General features: G+C 38.9%; 1 protein-coding gene across 1 annotated transcript in view; it reads left to right on the top strand.

The window, feature by feature from the left end:
• Nucleotides 1-557: 557 nt before the first annotated feature.
• Nucleotides 558-13,896, top strand: part of ece1 (endothelin converting enzyme 1) — a gene marked incomplete at its 5' end in the record, with an annotated part of 18,182 nt that continues 4,843 nt past the window's right edge. The window contains 14 exon segments of the mRNA XM_014009591.1: nucleotides 558-644; nucleotides 2,546-2,684; nucleotides 4,434-4,646; nucleotides 4,788-4,912; nucleotides 5,031-5,177; nucleotides 5,415-5,480; nucleotides 5,668-5,856; nucleotides 6,538-6,680; nucleotides 7,116-7,230; nucleotides 11,897-12,007; nucleotides 12,092-12,190; nucleotides 12,331-12,408; nucleotides 12,501-12,604; nucleotides 13,204-13,314. Coding sequence (XP_013865045.1) covers nucleotides 558-644; nucleotides 2,546-2,684; nucleotides 4,434-4,646; nucleotides 4,788-4,912; nucleotides 5,031-5,177; nucleotides 5,415-5,480; nucleotides 5,668-5,856; nucleotides 6,538-6,680; nucleotides 7,116-7,230; nucleotides 11,897-12,007; nucleotides 12,092-12,190; nucleotides 12,331-12,408; nucleotides 12,501-12,604; nucleotides 13,204-13,314 — 1,727 coding nt within the window.

Below are 13,896 nucleotides of genomic sequence, written 5' to 3'. Positions count from 1 at the left end.
CACACACACACACACACACACACACACACACACACACACACACACAATCACTTCCACGCACTTGGTCTCAGTCATGTAAATCGCTGCAGTCAGAGCTCCTTCCTGTTTTTCAGTAGTTCCGTCTTCTCTTGTTCCGTGTTTGCATAGACTGAGCTGAAGGGAAGTCCATAAAGAGAGAGCGAGAGAGACCCTACGAGATCTCACTGCGACTTTTTGGGAAGAGGCTTTTTTTGTAGGTGCTCCTCTTTGTGTATCTGCCTGAAGCCATGTGGGCTGTGAGGGCTGTTGAGAAGGAGCAGAGAAGTTCTTTCAAAGAAGRAGACTGACACTTTTTTTTTTCAAAATCAAACTCTGCACCAAAGTAAACTATCTCTAACCAAATAAGACAGGTTCTTCCTGATGGATTTCAAAGAGCGAGCCCTGTTGTGAAACCTTAGGGACTGCCGGAGAATAAACGTCCCTCTCCTAAACTTTCCCACACAGTTTACCGGGAACAGATAAGAGCTTGACGAAGCATGGAAGCACTGAGACAATCAATTCTTCATTTAACTTTTCAGATGTCATCCTACAAGAGAGCGACGCTGGATGAGGAGGATTTGGTGGACTCCACCAGTGAGGATGTTTACTCGTCAACACCTATGCAGGTAAACGCCCGAACAAAGTTTTAAAAAAAAAAGCGGGGTTGTCCAGCACCTTCAAGGCTTCACACCCTCAGTGAAACTAAAAAACAGTGTCTGCTAATTTCTTGGTTGTACTTTAAATACTTTCATACGTCTAAAATATTAAACAGGTCCCTTTTGTTGCACAATCAATTTAACATATTTGTGGTGTGTAAAGTGTGAACTCGCATATTAAGCTCCTGATCAGACGTGTTTTAAGACGACACCCCTGAGATGACCTCTGTTATAAATTGGAAGCTTATATATAAACCAAATTTATCATAAATTAATACTTTGAAACAATATTACTTTATAAAATATTAGTCTTGCCAAATTAGGTAAACTGATGCTTTTTCTTGTTTATGATATCAAACAACTTATAAAAACATTGCTTTTACTAGATGGCATAAGAAAACAAAACAAACAATTTTCATAAAATGGCATAAAATGAACTATGTTTTGCTCAATTTAGAGATTATGTTTTAGCTCTTTGAGCCATATCCAGTCCTAAAAGGTTTTCAGGAGGTGACTCAGTTTATCCTAAATTATTTTATTGTTTTCACTTTTGTAAAGAACATTCATTGTTTATAGCAGCTATCCTGTTGTCTTTTCTAGCAGGCAGTCCATGATTTTCATAGACTTTGAAAACAAAGTTTTGTCTCTTTACTGCATGTAACAGCAGTAGAGATATTTTCTTTCAATCAGATGGATGGGGGTCCAATCCTCATCTCGTGCAGAGTACCACAGTGTCTTTGAATAAAACATTAAACCCTCCAACTGCCCTGATGTGCTTATGGGTGTATGAGTGAGATTAAAAAGTGAGCTTAATATTAGGGATATTCAACTAAATTGCTCCGGGGGCCACAGTTACTGCAGGCCAACAGCTCAGGGGCCGAGCATCCAGCAATTAAAGTCATCATGTAAACAAAGCAAATATTATAAAACTCTGTTACCTTTGAAATTGTTTATTTTGCTGCATTTAATAAAAGTAGTGATAATAAATCAATATCTAAAACAAAAATAACACAATATGCCTCCCATTTACACAAATATTATTTTGACATCTCTGACGTGCCAAAATTTTAAACCCATTTTATTGTCACTTTCATAGTTTTATCTTAAACTGCTTGTAGCTTTAACTGTTTAACTGTAACTGGTGTTCATAGAAATGGTTTTTACCAGCTTYTAGCCAAGATGCAAACGTTTCTGTAGATACCACACATGTCTATGTCTAACTAAAAGAACTTATAGTAATTAAAGTAGAAAACCGGGGGTTTGAATGAACCAATTGGTGGGCCCAACTTTGGTCACGAGCAGGCTGGATGTGGCCCGCGGGCCGCCAGTTGAATAGCCCTTCTATATAGTGTAAAATATATAATAATAAGCAATATACAAAGTGTGCATATGGATGAAAAGGCTTTAAAGCTCTTTGAAGAACCTGAAGAGGTTGACAAGGTGTTTTGTATATGTGTGTGGACCATTAATCATGTAAACTATGTAGTGAAAATTTAATAATACTCCTACTAGTAATAATTTAAAATGCATTTTTCAGAAGAAAGCTGGTTATTTTAGCCGTTGTCCCAGTTTAACATTAGGAGCCACACGAGCTGTGCATATTGTTCTGTGTTTATTATGTCTGTCCTCCGTCTGGGCCGAAGGTAAATGACCTCTACCAGCGAGAAAACAATTGAAGAATGCTTAACCTTTTCTGTGTATGAGATTACAGAGGAAACATTGTGTTTTGAAATCAAGCCTATCATCAAATCCCTGGTGAACTGTTTTCCACACTCCGTCTGTTCATTAAAGCAAAGTTCTCAACTATGTTCAATGTGGTTCAGAGTTTTTGTTCTTGCAGAGTCGAGCCCGTGTGTGTGTTTTTTGTGTAGGTGACCTTTATGCAAGGCAGAGGTGGCGCATGTTGGGCTGACAAGACGTACAGGGAGAGAAGGCTGCTGTTTGTTGTGTGTGTTCTGTCAGTCGCCCTCTTCGTATCGCTCATCGCCGCTGGAGTTTTCTACAAACAGGGTGAGTTTAAGGCTTGAGTAGCGGACAGGATCAACTTATTCCTGTTGTCTTTGCYCTTTTTATTCTGATTTTTTTAAATATTCTGTCAAAAATAATTAAAAAGTAAACTTTCAACCTTCTTATTTGATGCTGACTCCCCCATTAGAACATGCACMTATAATGTTTACAGATCACAATATTACAGCACTGATTCTAATGCCTCACGTGTTTCCTTTTAAATAAAGAGAAAACTAGATTTAGATTAAGAAATCAATTTTTTCCTCTACAGCTACAACATATTACTGTTTTTCAGTGTATCCCCGATCAAAGTGCAGAAGATTCTCTGCCCATATTTGTCTTTTTCTTTCTTCTAACTTATTTTTAAGAACACAAGAAAACTAACAGCAGTTTCTGAAACATGTTTTTTTTTTATCTCAGTCCAATTTCACTACAAAATATCTATTTATTGTATCATCTCTATCATTATTTGTTAGACAAATCTGGTTTGTGTCCTTACATCAGTTTTTAGTAACGTTTTTGTATATGATAGATAAAGATGTTCACATTAATAACTGTATCTGTAATAACCTAGTTGTTTCACACTCACTGACTGCAAATAATGAATTATTAGTTTAATAAAATCCATTTGAAACAAACAAAATAACTTTTTTTGTATCTCATACCATTTTTGTTGCTTATATATATATATTTTACTGCGGTCACACCCTGCCTGAAAACAAGCCCAAATGTCTCCCTTGAGTTTATTCAATATGGAAAAGGGTTTGTCGGTTTACCGTGGCATCCTGGCCGTTTCTCAGCAGTGTTTGTTTCCTCACTTTTACCATGGGAAACTGAAAGCCGCTTCCTCCCATTCAGCATCGCATGTCACATCACACTTGGAAATAATAAAGGGAACAAGGATGAAATCTCCTCAGGGAGACCCTAACCTCATCACTGCCCATAACTCAGTTTCCACTCCTGTCTCCTACCTTTGTATGGACAGGTCTTCGCACGAGTCAGCTATTAAACCTGGAACAGTTTTTATTCTTTTTATTGACAAATATTTTTTACTTCTTTAGACACTGAAAGTTTTCTAAAGCTCTTGTTTATTAGCTTTTAATCTTTTAATAGTCTTGAATCCTCTACTGTTAATTTACCATTCAGACGTCCCTTTTTTTTTACCGGATTTTCTTTTCCCGGGTTGTGGGGGAGCTGCTTCAGTGGTCAGGTGTGCAGTCCATCACCAGACCATATTAAGACAACGCTTCTCACACACACCTTAATAATTAACCTAACCTGCATGTTTTTGGTCTGAGTAACCCACAGACAGTAACCAAACTTGCCCAAGGAGAACAGCAAACTCCTCACAGTTCAGGCCTCAGGCCGGAGGCAAACCTGCAACCKTGTGTCTGTGTGGCCACAGCGCTAACCGCTGCCCCGCCGTGCTGCCCACGCTGTTCATTTCATTCTTCGTATTCGATAATTACATAACCGGTACTCCATATTGGTTATGTGACTTTGCCCCCCTGACAGATCTCAGCTAACTGTTTATAAAGGATTTTTCCGGGGACAAGTATTCCCTCCAGGTTGTATGTCTTGGCTTACAAAATGATACTTTCCAGATGCTTGAAAACCCTCATGCATATTTGTCTTACCATGAAATATTTTCAGGATTCTCCGCTCCGTTTCCCATGAACTGATAAAGCAGATAAAAAAGAAATCTGATTTTTCTCGTATTTATTTATATTTATTTATTTATTTATTTTGCAGCACACCCAGGCTTGTGCCTGCAGGAGCCATGCGTCACCATGGCCGGTGCAGTCCTGGGATCCCTGGACAGAACTGTAGACCCCTGCCATGACTTCTACAACTTTGCTTGCGGGGGGTGGGTGAAAAGCAACCCGCTTCCGGAGGGAAAGTCCCGCTGGGGTCCGTTCAGTAACCTGTGGGAACACAACATGCTTGTAATGAAGCGTTTATTAGGTAGGTGGGCTTTTAATTTAAGTGTAGTTTAACCCTGAGCTGAGACTCACTGTGCCTTTTCTTAGTATATTTCTCAAGGCTGATGACAGCCAGCTTCTCCCCCTCCGTGACCTTGTTTATCTCACATCTCTGCTTGAGCAGAAAACACAACACTGAAAGGTTTAAGCAAGGCTGAAGAAAAAGCCCAGCGGTATTATCAGGCCTGCATGAATGAGACCAAGATCGAGGAATTAGGAGCTAAGCCTCTACAGCAGCTAATCAGCCAGGTGGGCTACTTTACAAACGGTCAAACCTAAAACTGATTCACAATTTTTAATCCCGCATTTCTAATAAAAAGTTCTGTGATCGCTGAGGTTTTTTTTTTTGTTTAATTGTTTGGTTCAGATAGGAGGCTGGGCTCTGACTGAACCCTGGGACAAGAACAACTTCCAGCAAGTTCTACGAACCGTCTCAGCCGGCTTACGCACGTCTCCTTTCTTCACGGTGTTCGTCAGCACCGACTCCAAAAACTCCAGCAGTAACATCATACAGGTGCCAAGATTTCACATGAACCATTCTGTGTATTTAAAAGAAACCAAGCCAGTGTCTCAGAAGGCTGTGGAGACTGGTTCTTTTGTTTTGTGTCATGAAACAGACTAATTATAAAGATGTGAATTCTTGAGAGTCTGCGGTTTAATCCCACATGCTCACAACACAGGAATGAAAACAAAAGGTTGTGTGAGTGTCAACATGGAGGGTAAACTGACAAAATGTGTCTCTTACCTACAGGTGGATCAGTCCAGCCTTGGACTACCCTCACGGGATTACTACCTCAACAAAACGGCGAATGATAAGGTACTATAAACATGCGTTTTATAGCAGTACATTGATTTTATAGCTGTCATACTGAAAGCTAAAAGTAGCATTGCATTAGCTAAAAGTAAAGATTTTTCAGCTTCGAGGAATAACCTCTTTGTGCAGCTTCATACTTCAGATTTGGTTTTGTAGCTGGATTGTTTAGACACAAACTTCGTCTCCACAGTATTTGACGGCATACCTCAACTTCCTGGTGGAGCTGGGCGTTCTCCTGGGAGCCTCGGAGGAGACGTCTCGGACGCTGATGACGGAGATCGTGGAGTTCGAAACCACCCTGGCCAACATCACCGTGCCTCAGGAGGAGAGGAGAGACGAGGAGCTCATTTACCATAAAATAGAGGCCAAAGAGCTGAAAGTGAGTCTGTTCCCGGTTTGACTAAAACTATTAAAGTGCCTGTGACATTCAATTTTTGTAATAAACGTGAATGCATTTTTGGAAAGATAACATTATTAACATATTGCAAAAACAATTTTCACCCCACTGAGATGAACAGTTGTTGAGATATTTTCATGTGAAGAAACAGGAAGTGATGTCAAAGGGGAATGTCTGCTTGTGAACAGAGCATGTTACAACAGCTAACAAGACAGACTATAGAGAATAATCTGATGTTTCTTTAGATTATTTTCAGTCACTATCAAAGAGATGAAGAAGAGGTAAAGTTTAAATAATACTGTTTTAAAAAACAAAGACCAGAGAGTTAATTTTATTAATGAGTACCCCTTTGATGTCACTTCCTGTTTCAATTTGGTTGAGCCAAATTCAAAAGAAAATAGACCAGTTATGCAACAAAATTGGTAAAATCATGTGTATTATGAAATATTCTTAAGTATAAAGATGTTTTCTTTGACTTTTTGTATTTAAAGGATGGGCATGCCACAGGCACTTTAACCACAAAGCTATTAGACTTAAGTAAATAAAAGAACAAATTTGAAATATTTATAGATGAATGTAAAAATAATGTAAGAAAACCACAAAGTRTTCTCACTAATTATCTTTTGTATGTTTTTCTTGGGATTTATGTTTTTGCTTTTCCAGACTCTGGCTCCTGCAGTGGACTGGATGCCGTTTCTCGCCGAAGTGTTCACACCAGTGACGATTAACGAATCAGAGCCTGTGGTTGTTTATGCCAAAGAATACCTCCAGAAAGTGTCTGAACTCATAGCTACCACAAATAAAAGGTAAAAATWTGTCATTTTATTAGCTTTGCATTGACATTTTTTTTACTGTTGTCTTGTACACTGCATGCACACAAATCCTTCAACAAAAAAGCACAATAGTTAGTGTTCAGTGTATATTAAAGCAGAGGTTCTCAAACTGGGGTCCACGAAAGGTATCTTGGGGGTCCTCAAAAAATTTCACTAAATTGTTAATTTGGTTTTTGTTTTTAAAAATGCATGGAGAACAATGAACTAATAAAACAAACATAATAAACTAYATAAAGAATACATTCCCATGGCATTTAGAGGTTGAATTATCTTTTAAAACWGCATGGGGTTTATGAGGGGGTCCCTGGAAWTTTTTCRGCCTTGTAAGGGGTCCCCTGTCCCAGAAAGTTTAATAATTCTTGTATTAAATGCAGTGAAAAATCTGCTAATTAATTCATCTCTTTGCAGCCTTCTCAACAACTACATGATGATGAAGGTGGTGAGAAAGATGGTTTCTGTTTTAGACCAGAAGTTTCAGGATGCTGAGCAGCATTTCCTTGAAGTCATGTATGGAACTAAAAAGGTAAGAAATACAGCGGGTAAAATAAGTATTGAACACGTCACCATTTTTCTCAGTAAATATATTACTAGAGGTGCTAATGACATGAAATTTTCACCAGATGTTGGTAACAACCCAAGTGATCCATACATACAAAGAAATCAAACCATAAATGTCCAGAAATGAAGTTATTTGTAATAATGTGGAATGACACAGGGAAAAGTATTGAACACACTTACTGAAATTTATATAATACTTTGTACAAAAGCCTTTGTTGTCAATAACAGCTTCAAGATGCCTCCTGTATGGAGAAACTAGTGGCATGCATTGCTCAGGTGTGATTTTGGCCCATTCTTCCACAAACAGTCTTCAAATCTTGAAGGTTTCGTGGACCTCTTCTATGAACTCTGATCTTTAGTTCTTTCCATAGATTTTCTGTTGGATTCAGGTCAGRTGATTGGCTGGGCCATTCCAGCAGCTTTAGTTTCTTTCTCTGAAACCAGCTGAGAGTTTCCTTGGCTTTGTGTTTGGGCTCATTGTCTTGCTGAAATGTCCAGCCACGTTTCATCTTCATCATCCTGGTAGATGGAAGCAGATTTTTATCAAGAATGTCTCTGTACATTTTTCCACTCATCCTTCCTTCAATTATTTGAAGTTTGCCAGTACCATATGCTGAAAAACAGCCCCACACCATGATGTTCCCACCTCCAAACTTCACTGTTGGTATGGTGTTTTTGGGCTGATGTGCAGTGCCATTTGACCTCCAAACATGATGTGTATTCTGGCATCCAAACAGTTCAATGTTGGTCTCATCTGACCAGACTATATTCTCCCAGTATTACACAGGCTTGTTTAAATGTTGTGCAGCAAACTTTAAAGGAGCTTCAACATGCTGTTTCTTCAGCAGTGGAGTCTTGCGTGGTGAGCGTGCATACAGGCCATGGTGGTTCAGTGCATTACTTATTGTTTTCTTTGAAACAATCGTACCTGCTAATTCCAGGTCTTTCTGAAGCTCTCCACAAGTGGTCCTTGGCTCTTGGACAACTCTTCTGATAATTCTTTTCACTCCTCTGTCAGAAATSTTGCGAGGAGCACCTGGTCGTGGTCGGTTTATTGTGTACCTGGCCATCATTTGGGACTGAACCAGCTGATATTAACTTGCACTGACAAGGGGCAGGCTTGCTTTCTAATTACTGAGAGAGTTCAGCTGGTGTCTTGGCTTTCCATGCCTTTTTACACCTCCCTTTCTTCATGTGTTCAATACTTTTTCCYTGTGCCATTCCACATTATTACAAATAACTTCATTTCTGGACATTTATGGTTTGATTTACTTGTATGTATGGATCACTTGGGTTGTTCCCGACATCTGGTGAAAATTTCATGTCATTAGCACCTCTAGTAATATATTTACTGAGAAAAATGTTGACGTGTTCAATACTTATCTTACCCGCTGTATGTATTAAAACTTTTCTCTGTAACTCGGTTTTAGCATGGCAATGATGAATAAATTAAAAAATGGCAATTGGATCGAGCAGATGAAAAAAGAAAAACAAAACTGATGACCAGATTTTATCTTTTTTGTGCTTTTGTAAGTAAATAATTAGCAGTCTTTGACTTTGAGGTTTTCATAAATGGCAAACAAAAAAGAACACGTCATCAGAACAAGTTTCTGTCACATTCTTCTTTGTACAGCACAAATGCAGAGGGTTTGGACCACAGCCAAGAGATGTTTGGGAACTGTTCTCCTGACCTCATGTCCTTGTGTTTGAAACAAACTGTTCATTTTTCTGAGCACAGATAAATGAAAGTCTCCAACTGASAAACAGAACTTTCCTTTCATACGATTTAACAAGTACAGGCTGTTTTTTTTTACACTGTAATTCTGCAGCAACCCAGTTCCTTCAACTTTTTAAAGAGAAAACAAACGAGTTTAAGTGGCTTTTCATAATTTAAAACCAAAAATGGATTTTTTTCTAAACTAAGCTAAAAATGATAACAAGTTTTGTTGAACCACATGAACGCTGTGGCAAAAGGAAAGGAATAAAACAGGAAACAATTTACACAGTGTTCCAACCACTGTATTTATTATAACTTTCAAAGATGTCAGACAGGATTTGAAATCATGGAATTATTATGACTGCTGTCATTTTCTGCTTAAAGCTTCACTCAACAACCTGTTTTTGTGTACGCACAAATGCACAAAAACAGGCCTGTGTTTCTCTGTGTATATRTATAGCATTAGCAACATTATATTACTTCCCAGTGGATTTTAATTAAATTCTCAGAAAGTAATCACTTGATGAACATCTACAGCTGATTAACTTTTGTAGTAAATCCTATTCAAGATGGCCGCCACAGCTAATCAACATTAGCCAACACAAACAAGGCTAAAATTCTCCCTAATAGAATAGAATAGAATAGAATAGAATAGGATAAATCAATCATGTGTCTTTGCTCTGAGTGACCCCCTCAGCCAGATGTGCTTCTTCTGTAGTTTGAGCACCAGTAAACCCCGTCCTTGTCCAAACAAGATCCAGTTCCATCAGCCTTCCTTTTGAATGGGGGTCAAGTTGTGAAAACAAACCAAAGCTGTCTCTCTGTGTGTCTTTGTGTTTGTGAGTGACGCCGTGTTTCTTTTTCCATCTCTAGCTGGAGTAGAGTTTTCTGACTTTGCTTTCTCAGAGCGCTCCTCGTTTCCTCACTGWGACCATGTTCAGTTTTACTTACAAGCAGTTTTCTTAACCTTATTTTGCCTGATTGTGTATTTTTTTTCCCTCTAAACATAAACTTTTTTAACCTGCTGTCAGTGAAGCTAGTGGAAGTATTCAATAGTAAAATTACTTTTTAGGATAGAAATAGAGTGKTTGTTGTTAAAAAACACGAGTACACTAGTTGTGAATAGCTGCGTTTCCATTGACCATGAAAATGCGCAAATTAGAATTTCGAAAATAAATTTGCTCAATGGAAACACGTCAATTTTGAAAAAAAGTTACGTTTTTCGACAAAATGTTTTTGCGCTAGGAAGAGTTGGTACTTCGGCCGTATCGAAACTGGTGTTTTTCGCAAAACTACAATGGAAACACTTTTTTCGCATCACAGGCGTCACGTGATCAACAACCGGCTGTTTCTACTGGCGAAAAAGATGACGACGAAGAAGATAACAGGAAGTAGAAATAGTAGTAATATCACAGAAGTAGTACAGTATAAAATAGAAAACTCAACGACAACAAATTCCCAAAAACACAGCATACGTAGCCGCCCCCAAGTAGGGACTTGTCTCTGGAAAGCCTCGATAAAAGACGCCGACGTCTCCTCTGATGATGAGCGCTAGTGTCGTGGTAGCAACATRCTATGTGTTTACATCCATCACCGCCATGTTTGTAATAACTTATCGCGAGAACAAACGTATTCATGCGTGACTTTAATAGCATTTCTTACTTAATGGAAAACCGCAGTTGCGAAACTGTGTTTTTTCGACATTAATAGAATATTGACAAAGTTTTGCTCACATTTGCAATGGAAACGCAGCTTGTGACTCTCAGCTACTGCCTATTTAGTTTGATTTAAACGTGAGCTGGTTCTACATCTAATGATTMATTTCTGCAAGTTTGATTCAGATCTGGTTCATGAGATATATTTGTAACAAACACACAGACAGCAGGTGTAAAACGTGAGCTCTATGTTCACAAAGATTACAACATATATTCCCTTGTAKCCTGGTAAAAAYCAGCCCCTTGTCCTACACTTTGCTTCATACAGAGGGTCTGGAACCTCGACTAYYGAGATGCCATTTCTTGCTGGAGGCGTGGACTCTGTTGAAGTTTAAAACGATTGGATCTAATTTACCCAATCACTAATGTTGTGAAGTGTAGTGTGCCACCTCAACTGTGAAGGAAGCTAAGCTAAGAAGCTAACCGGCCATTGCGTGCACTGTAAACAACCATCCCCTACTGAGAGGGGAGAAATCTGAGCAGAACGAGATGGCTGTAAAATGAGAGTTGCAGGCTTTGTGAGACAAATTTAATTTAATTTGGAAGTCTTGTCAACACGGACTGGCTTCATTCACTTACTCCGCTGCCATTGCTAAACTACAGGCAGGCGAAAATGGCACAGAAAATCATCGTCGTTGTTCACAACTCCGTCTCCTGTTCGCTGATTGGCCCGGTTGAAATTCTACCGCAGAAATCCTCGTCTATAGGAGAAATCCCTGCCGGAGCAGAGAAGGGAAACGAATTGAGCAGAGCTGTGTAGGAAGGCAAGGCTACCTCATCTGTAATTAGAAATTATTTTGTCTTTTTTTATCTTGTCATCTTTATCATGTTATCTCTAAAAGTCTTCTTGTTATGAACTTATATTGGGAAAGAGAAGTGTAGTCACAGTTAATGACAGGAACAAGACACCTTTATTAGAAATGTTTTTCTTGGTCTGTTTGCACTTTGCTGCAGTTTCACACTTGTTCTCTGCRCCCACACGACAAGTTCACAGTTGAGTCCCCAAAACCTCAAGTCTCGTTTATCACAGTTTTCATTCTCACTTCTCCAATCGCTTCTCCAAAACGTACGAAGTGGCCACTTGAAACGGATTCGTTTGCACGAAGAAAACCCGACTCGCTGAAAAGAAAACATTCCGAAGAGCAGAAAAAAATCCAGGAAGAGCTCGTTGCTCAACGTGTCTTGTGTTGTTTTTGTAGAGCTGCACTCCACGCTGGAAGCTGTGCGTCAGCGACACTGACAGCGCCCTGGGATTTGCTCTCGGAGCCATGTTCGTCAAAGACACCTTCGCCGAGGACAGCAAAGCCATTGTGAGCGTCTGACACCGCAGCTGCTACAGCTTTGTGACATGAAGCCGTTTGAACTCTATTCTTTTTTTTTTTCTTGTGGTACAGGCTGAAGAGATGGTTTCAGACATTAAATGGGCCTTTGAAGACAGCTTGAAATACGTGAACTGGATGGATCCAGAAACCAAAAAAGCTGCAAAAGAAAAGGTGATGAAAGGATACTGAGTAGTTTGTCTCTGGGGTAGTTGTTTTACTTCAACAGCACTAAAGAAGGAAAGAAAGAGAGCACTGCCACCTGGTGTGAAAGTGCCTCTTTTACCATTTTCACCTGTCTTTTTTTTCTGTAGGCTGATGCCATATACAACATGGTCGGATATCCAGAGTTTATTATGAATGCCACAAAGCTGGACAAAGTGTTCAATGATGTAGGTAAATGTTGGGCTGTATTCAATATCATCTCTCTTCCCATTTGACTCATTAATGGCATGAAATTTATTTTTTTTCTCCTCTCGTTTAGTTTGAGGTGGTGTCAGATCTTTACTTCCAGAACGTCATGCAGTACTACAACTTCTCAGCCAGAGTGACGGCGGACCAGCTGAGGAAATCTCCCAACAGAAACCAGTGGGTTTCCTCCCTGCTGCTCCCCTTTCCTTTAGAGAACACGTCATTTTACTGACTCAGCGAAAATACTGCTGCTTTCCACAAAAGGCAACCAGCTTCCCTCCACCGAGCTGATTCTTGTCTCTAATTAGGACGTACGGGAGAAGTTAGATTAGCATTCGCGATGCCCCTCAGAACTGATCTGTAGTCTTGCGTGGCGCAAGGTTACGTGGAACGTTCTCAATTTGTTGTGACCTTGACGTCAGCGAAGCAGTGTGGCTTTAGCTGTGTTTGGACCTTTCATTAACAGTCTATTTATCTGATCCAAAATCATATTTACAATCGGAGGTTGATGCTTCTGTAAAATTTACAATAATTTTAGATTTCTGAATGATATATTTTTTAATATATTTGCGCAATTCAGAGCCACTGAGTTTCATTTTTTGTGAAATTGTTTAATGCACAACTCCTACACCCCTTGCTCAGACCATCAAACATGTGGATAAAAGCAGTCCAGACCACCTCCGGAGGTGGTTTTATATAAATAGCACAGATGTATTTAGCGCTATGTGAATAAAATCCGATATTTAGCATTGGATTTCCTTTGTGTTGTTTTGCAGGTGGAGCATGACCCCTCCAACTGTAAATGCCTATTACAACCCAACCAAGAATGAGATGGTTCTGCCAGCAGGAATCCTTCAAGCCCCATTCTACAGTCGATCTTATCCCAAGTATGTATTATTATTATTATTATTATTGCTTTTTACTGTGTGATACTGTGTAATACTCTGGTTCTTGTTGCATTTTTAGTACAATCTTTAGTTAGCAGTGAGCTACAGTATCTAAAAACAATTGGCACAAGAGAGTCTTATTATGGGCATTTGTCTAAACAAAATCTCAGTTGTAGATGTTTCTGTATTACATAAGTACAAACTGTGCACAGTATCTCTCTACTTAACTAACGGGACTTGCCTGGTTAAATAACAGTAATTAATAAATTAAAGGGATCCACGATTAGTTGCAACGTTAGACTTTATTTGATAAATACTTATTTTAACTGTAAAAAAAACAGACTGTAAAAATACCAGTAATTAATAAATTAAAGGGATCCACGATTAGTTGCAACGTTAGACTTTATTTGATAAACATATATTTTAACTGTAAAAAAAACAACTAAAAATACTGTAGGATGTTCAGTTTTTATAAATTTTAAACTAAAAGTTTAAAAATATATTACACAGACGGGGCCATTTTATTTACATGCAAAGCATTCTGGGTAAATGATGACATCAACTAGGTCATCGGTGCGAGGC

The sequence above is a fragment of the Austrofundulus limnaeus genome, unplaced genomic scaffold (genome assembly GCF_001266775.1).
Source record: "Austrofundulus limnaeus strain Quisiro unplaced genomic scaffold, Austrofundulus_limnaeus-1.0 Scaffold59, whole genome shotgun sequence".
Classification (NCBI taxonomy): Eukaryota; Metazoa; Chordata; class Actinopteri; order Cyprinodontiformes; family Rivulidae; genus Austrofundulus; species Austrofundulus limnaeus.
This window is presented reverse-complemented; position numbering and strand designations above follow the sequence as displayed.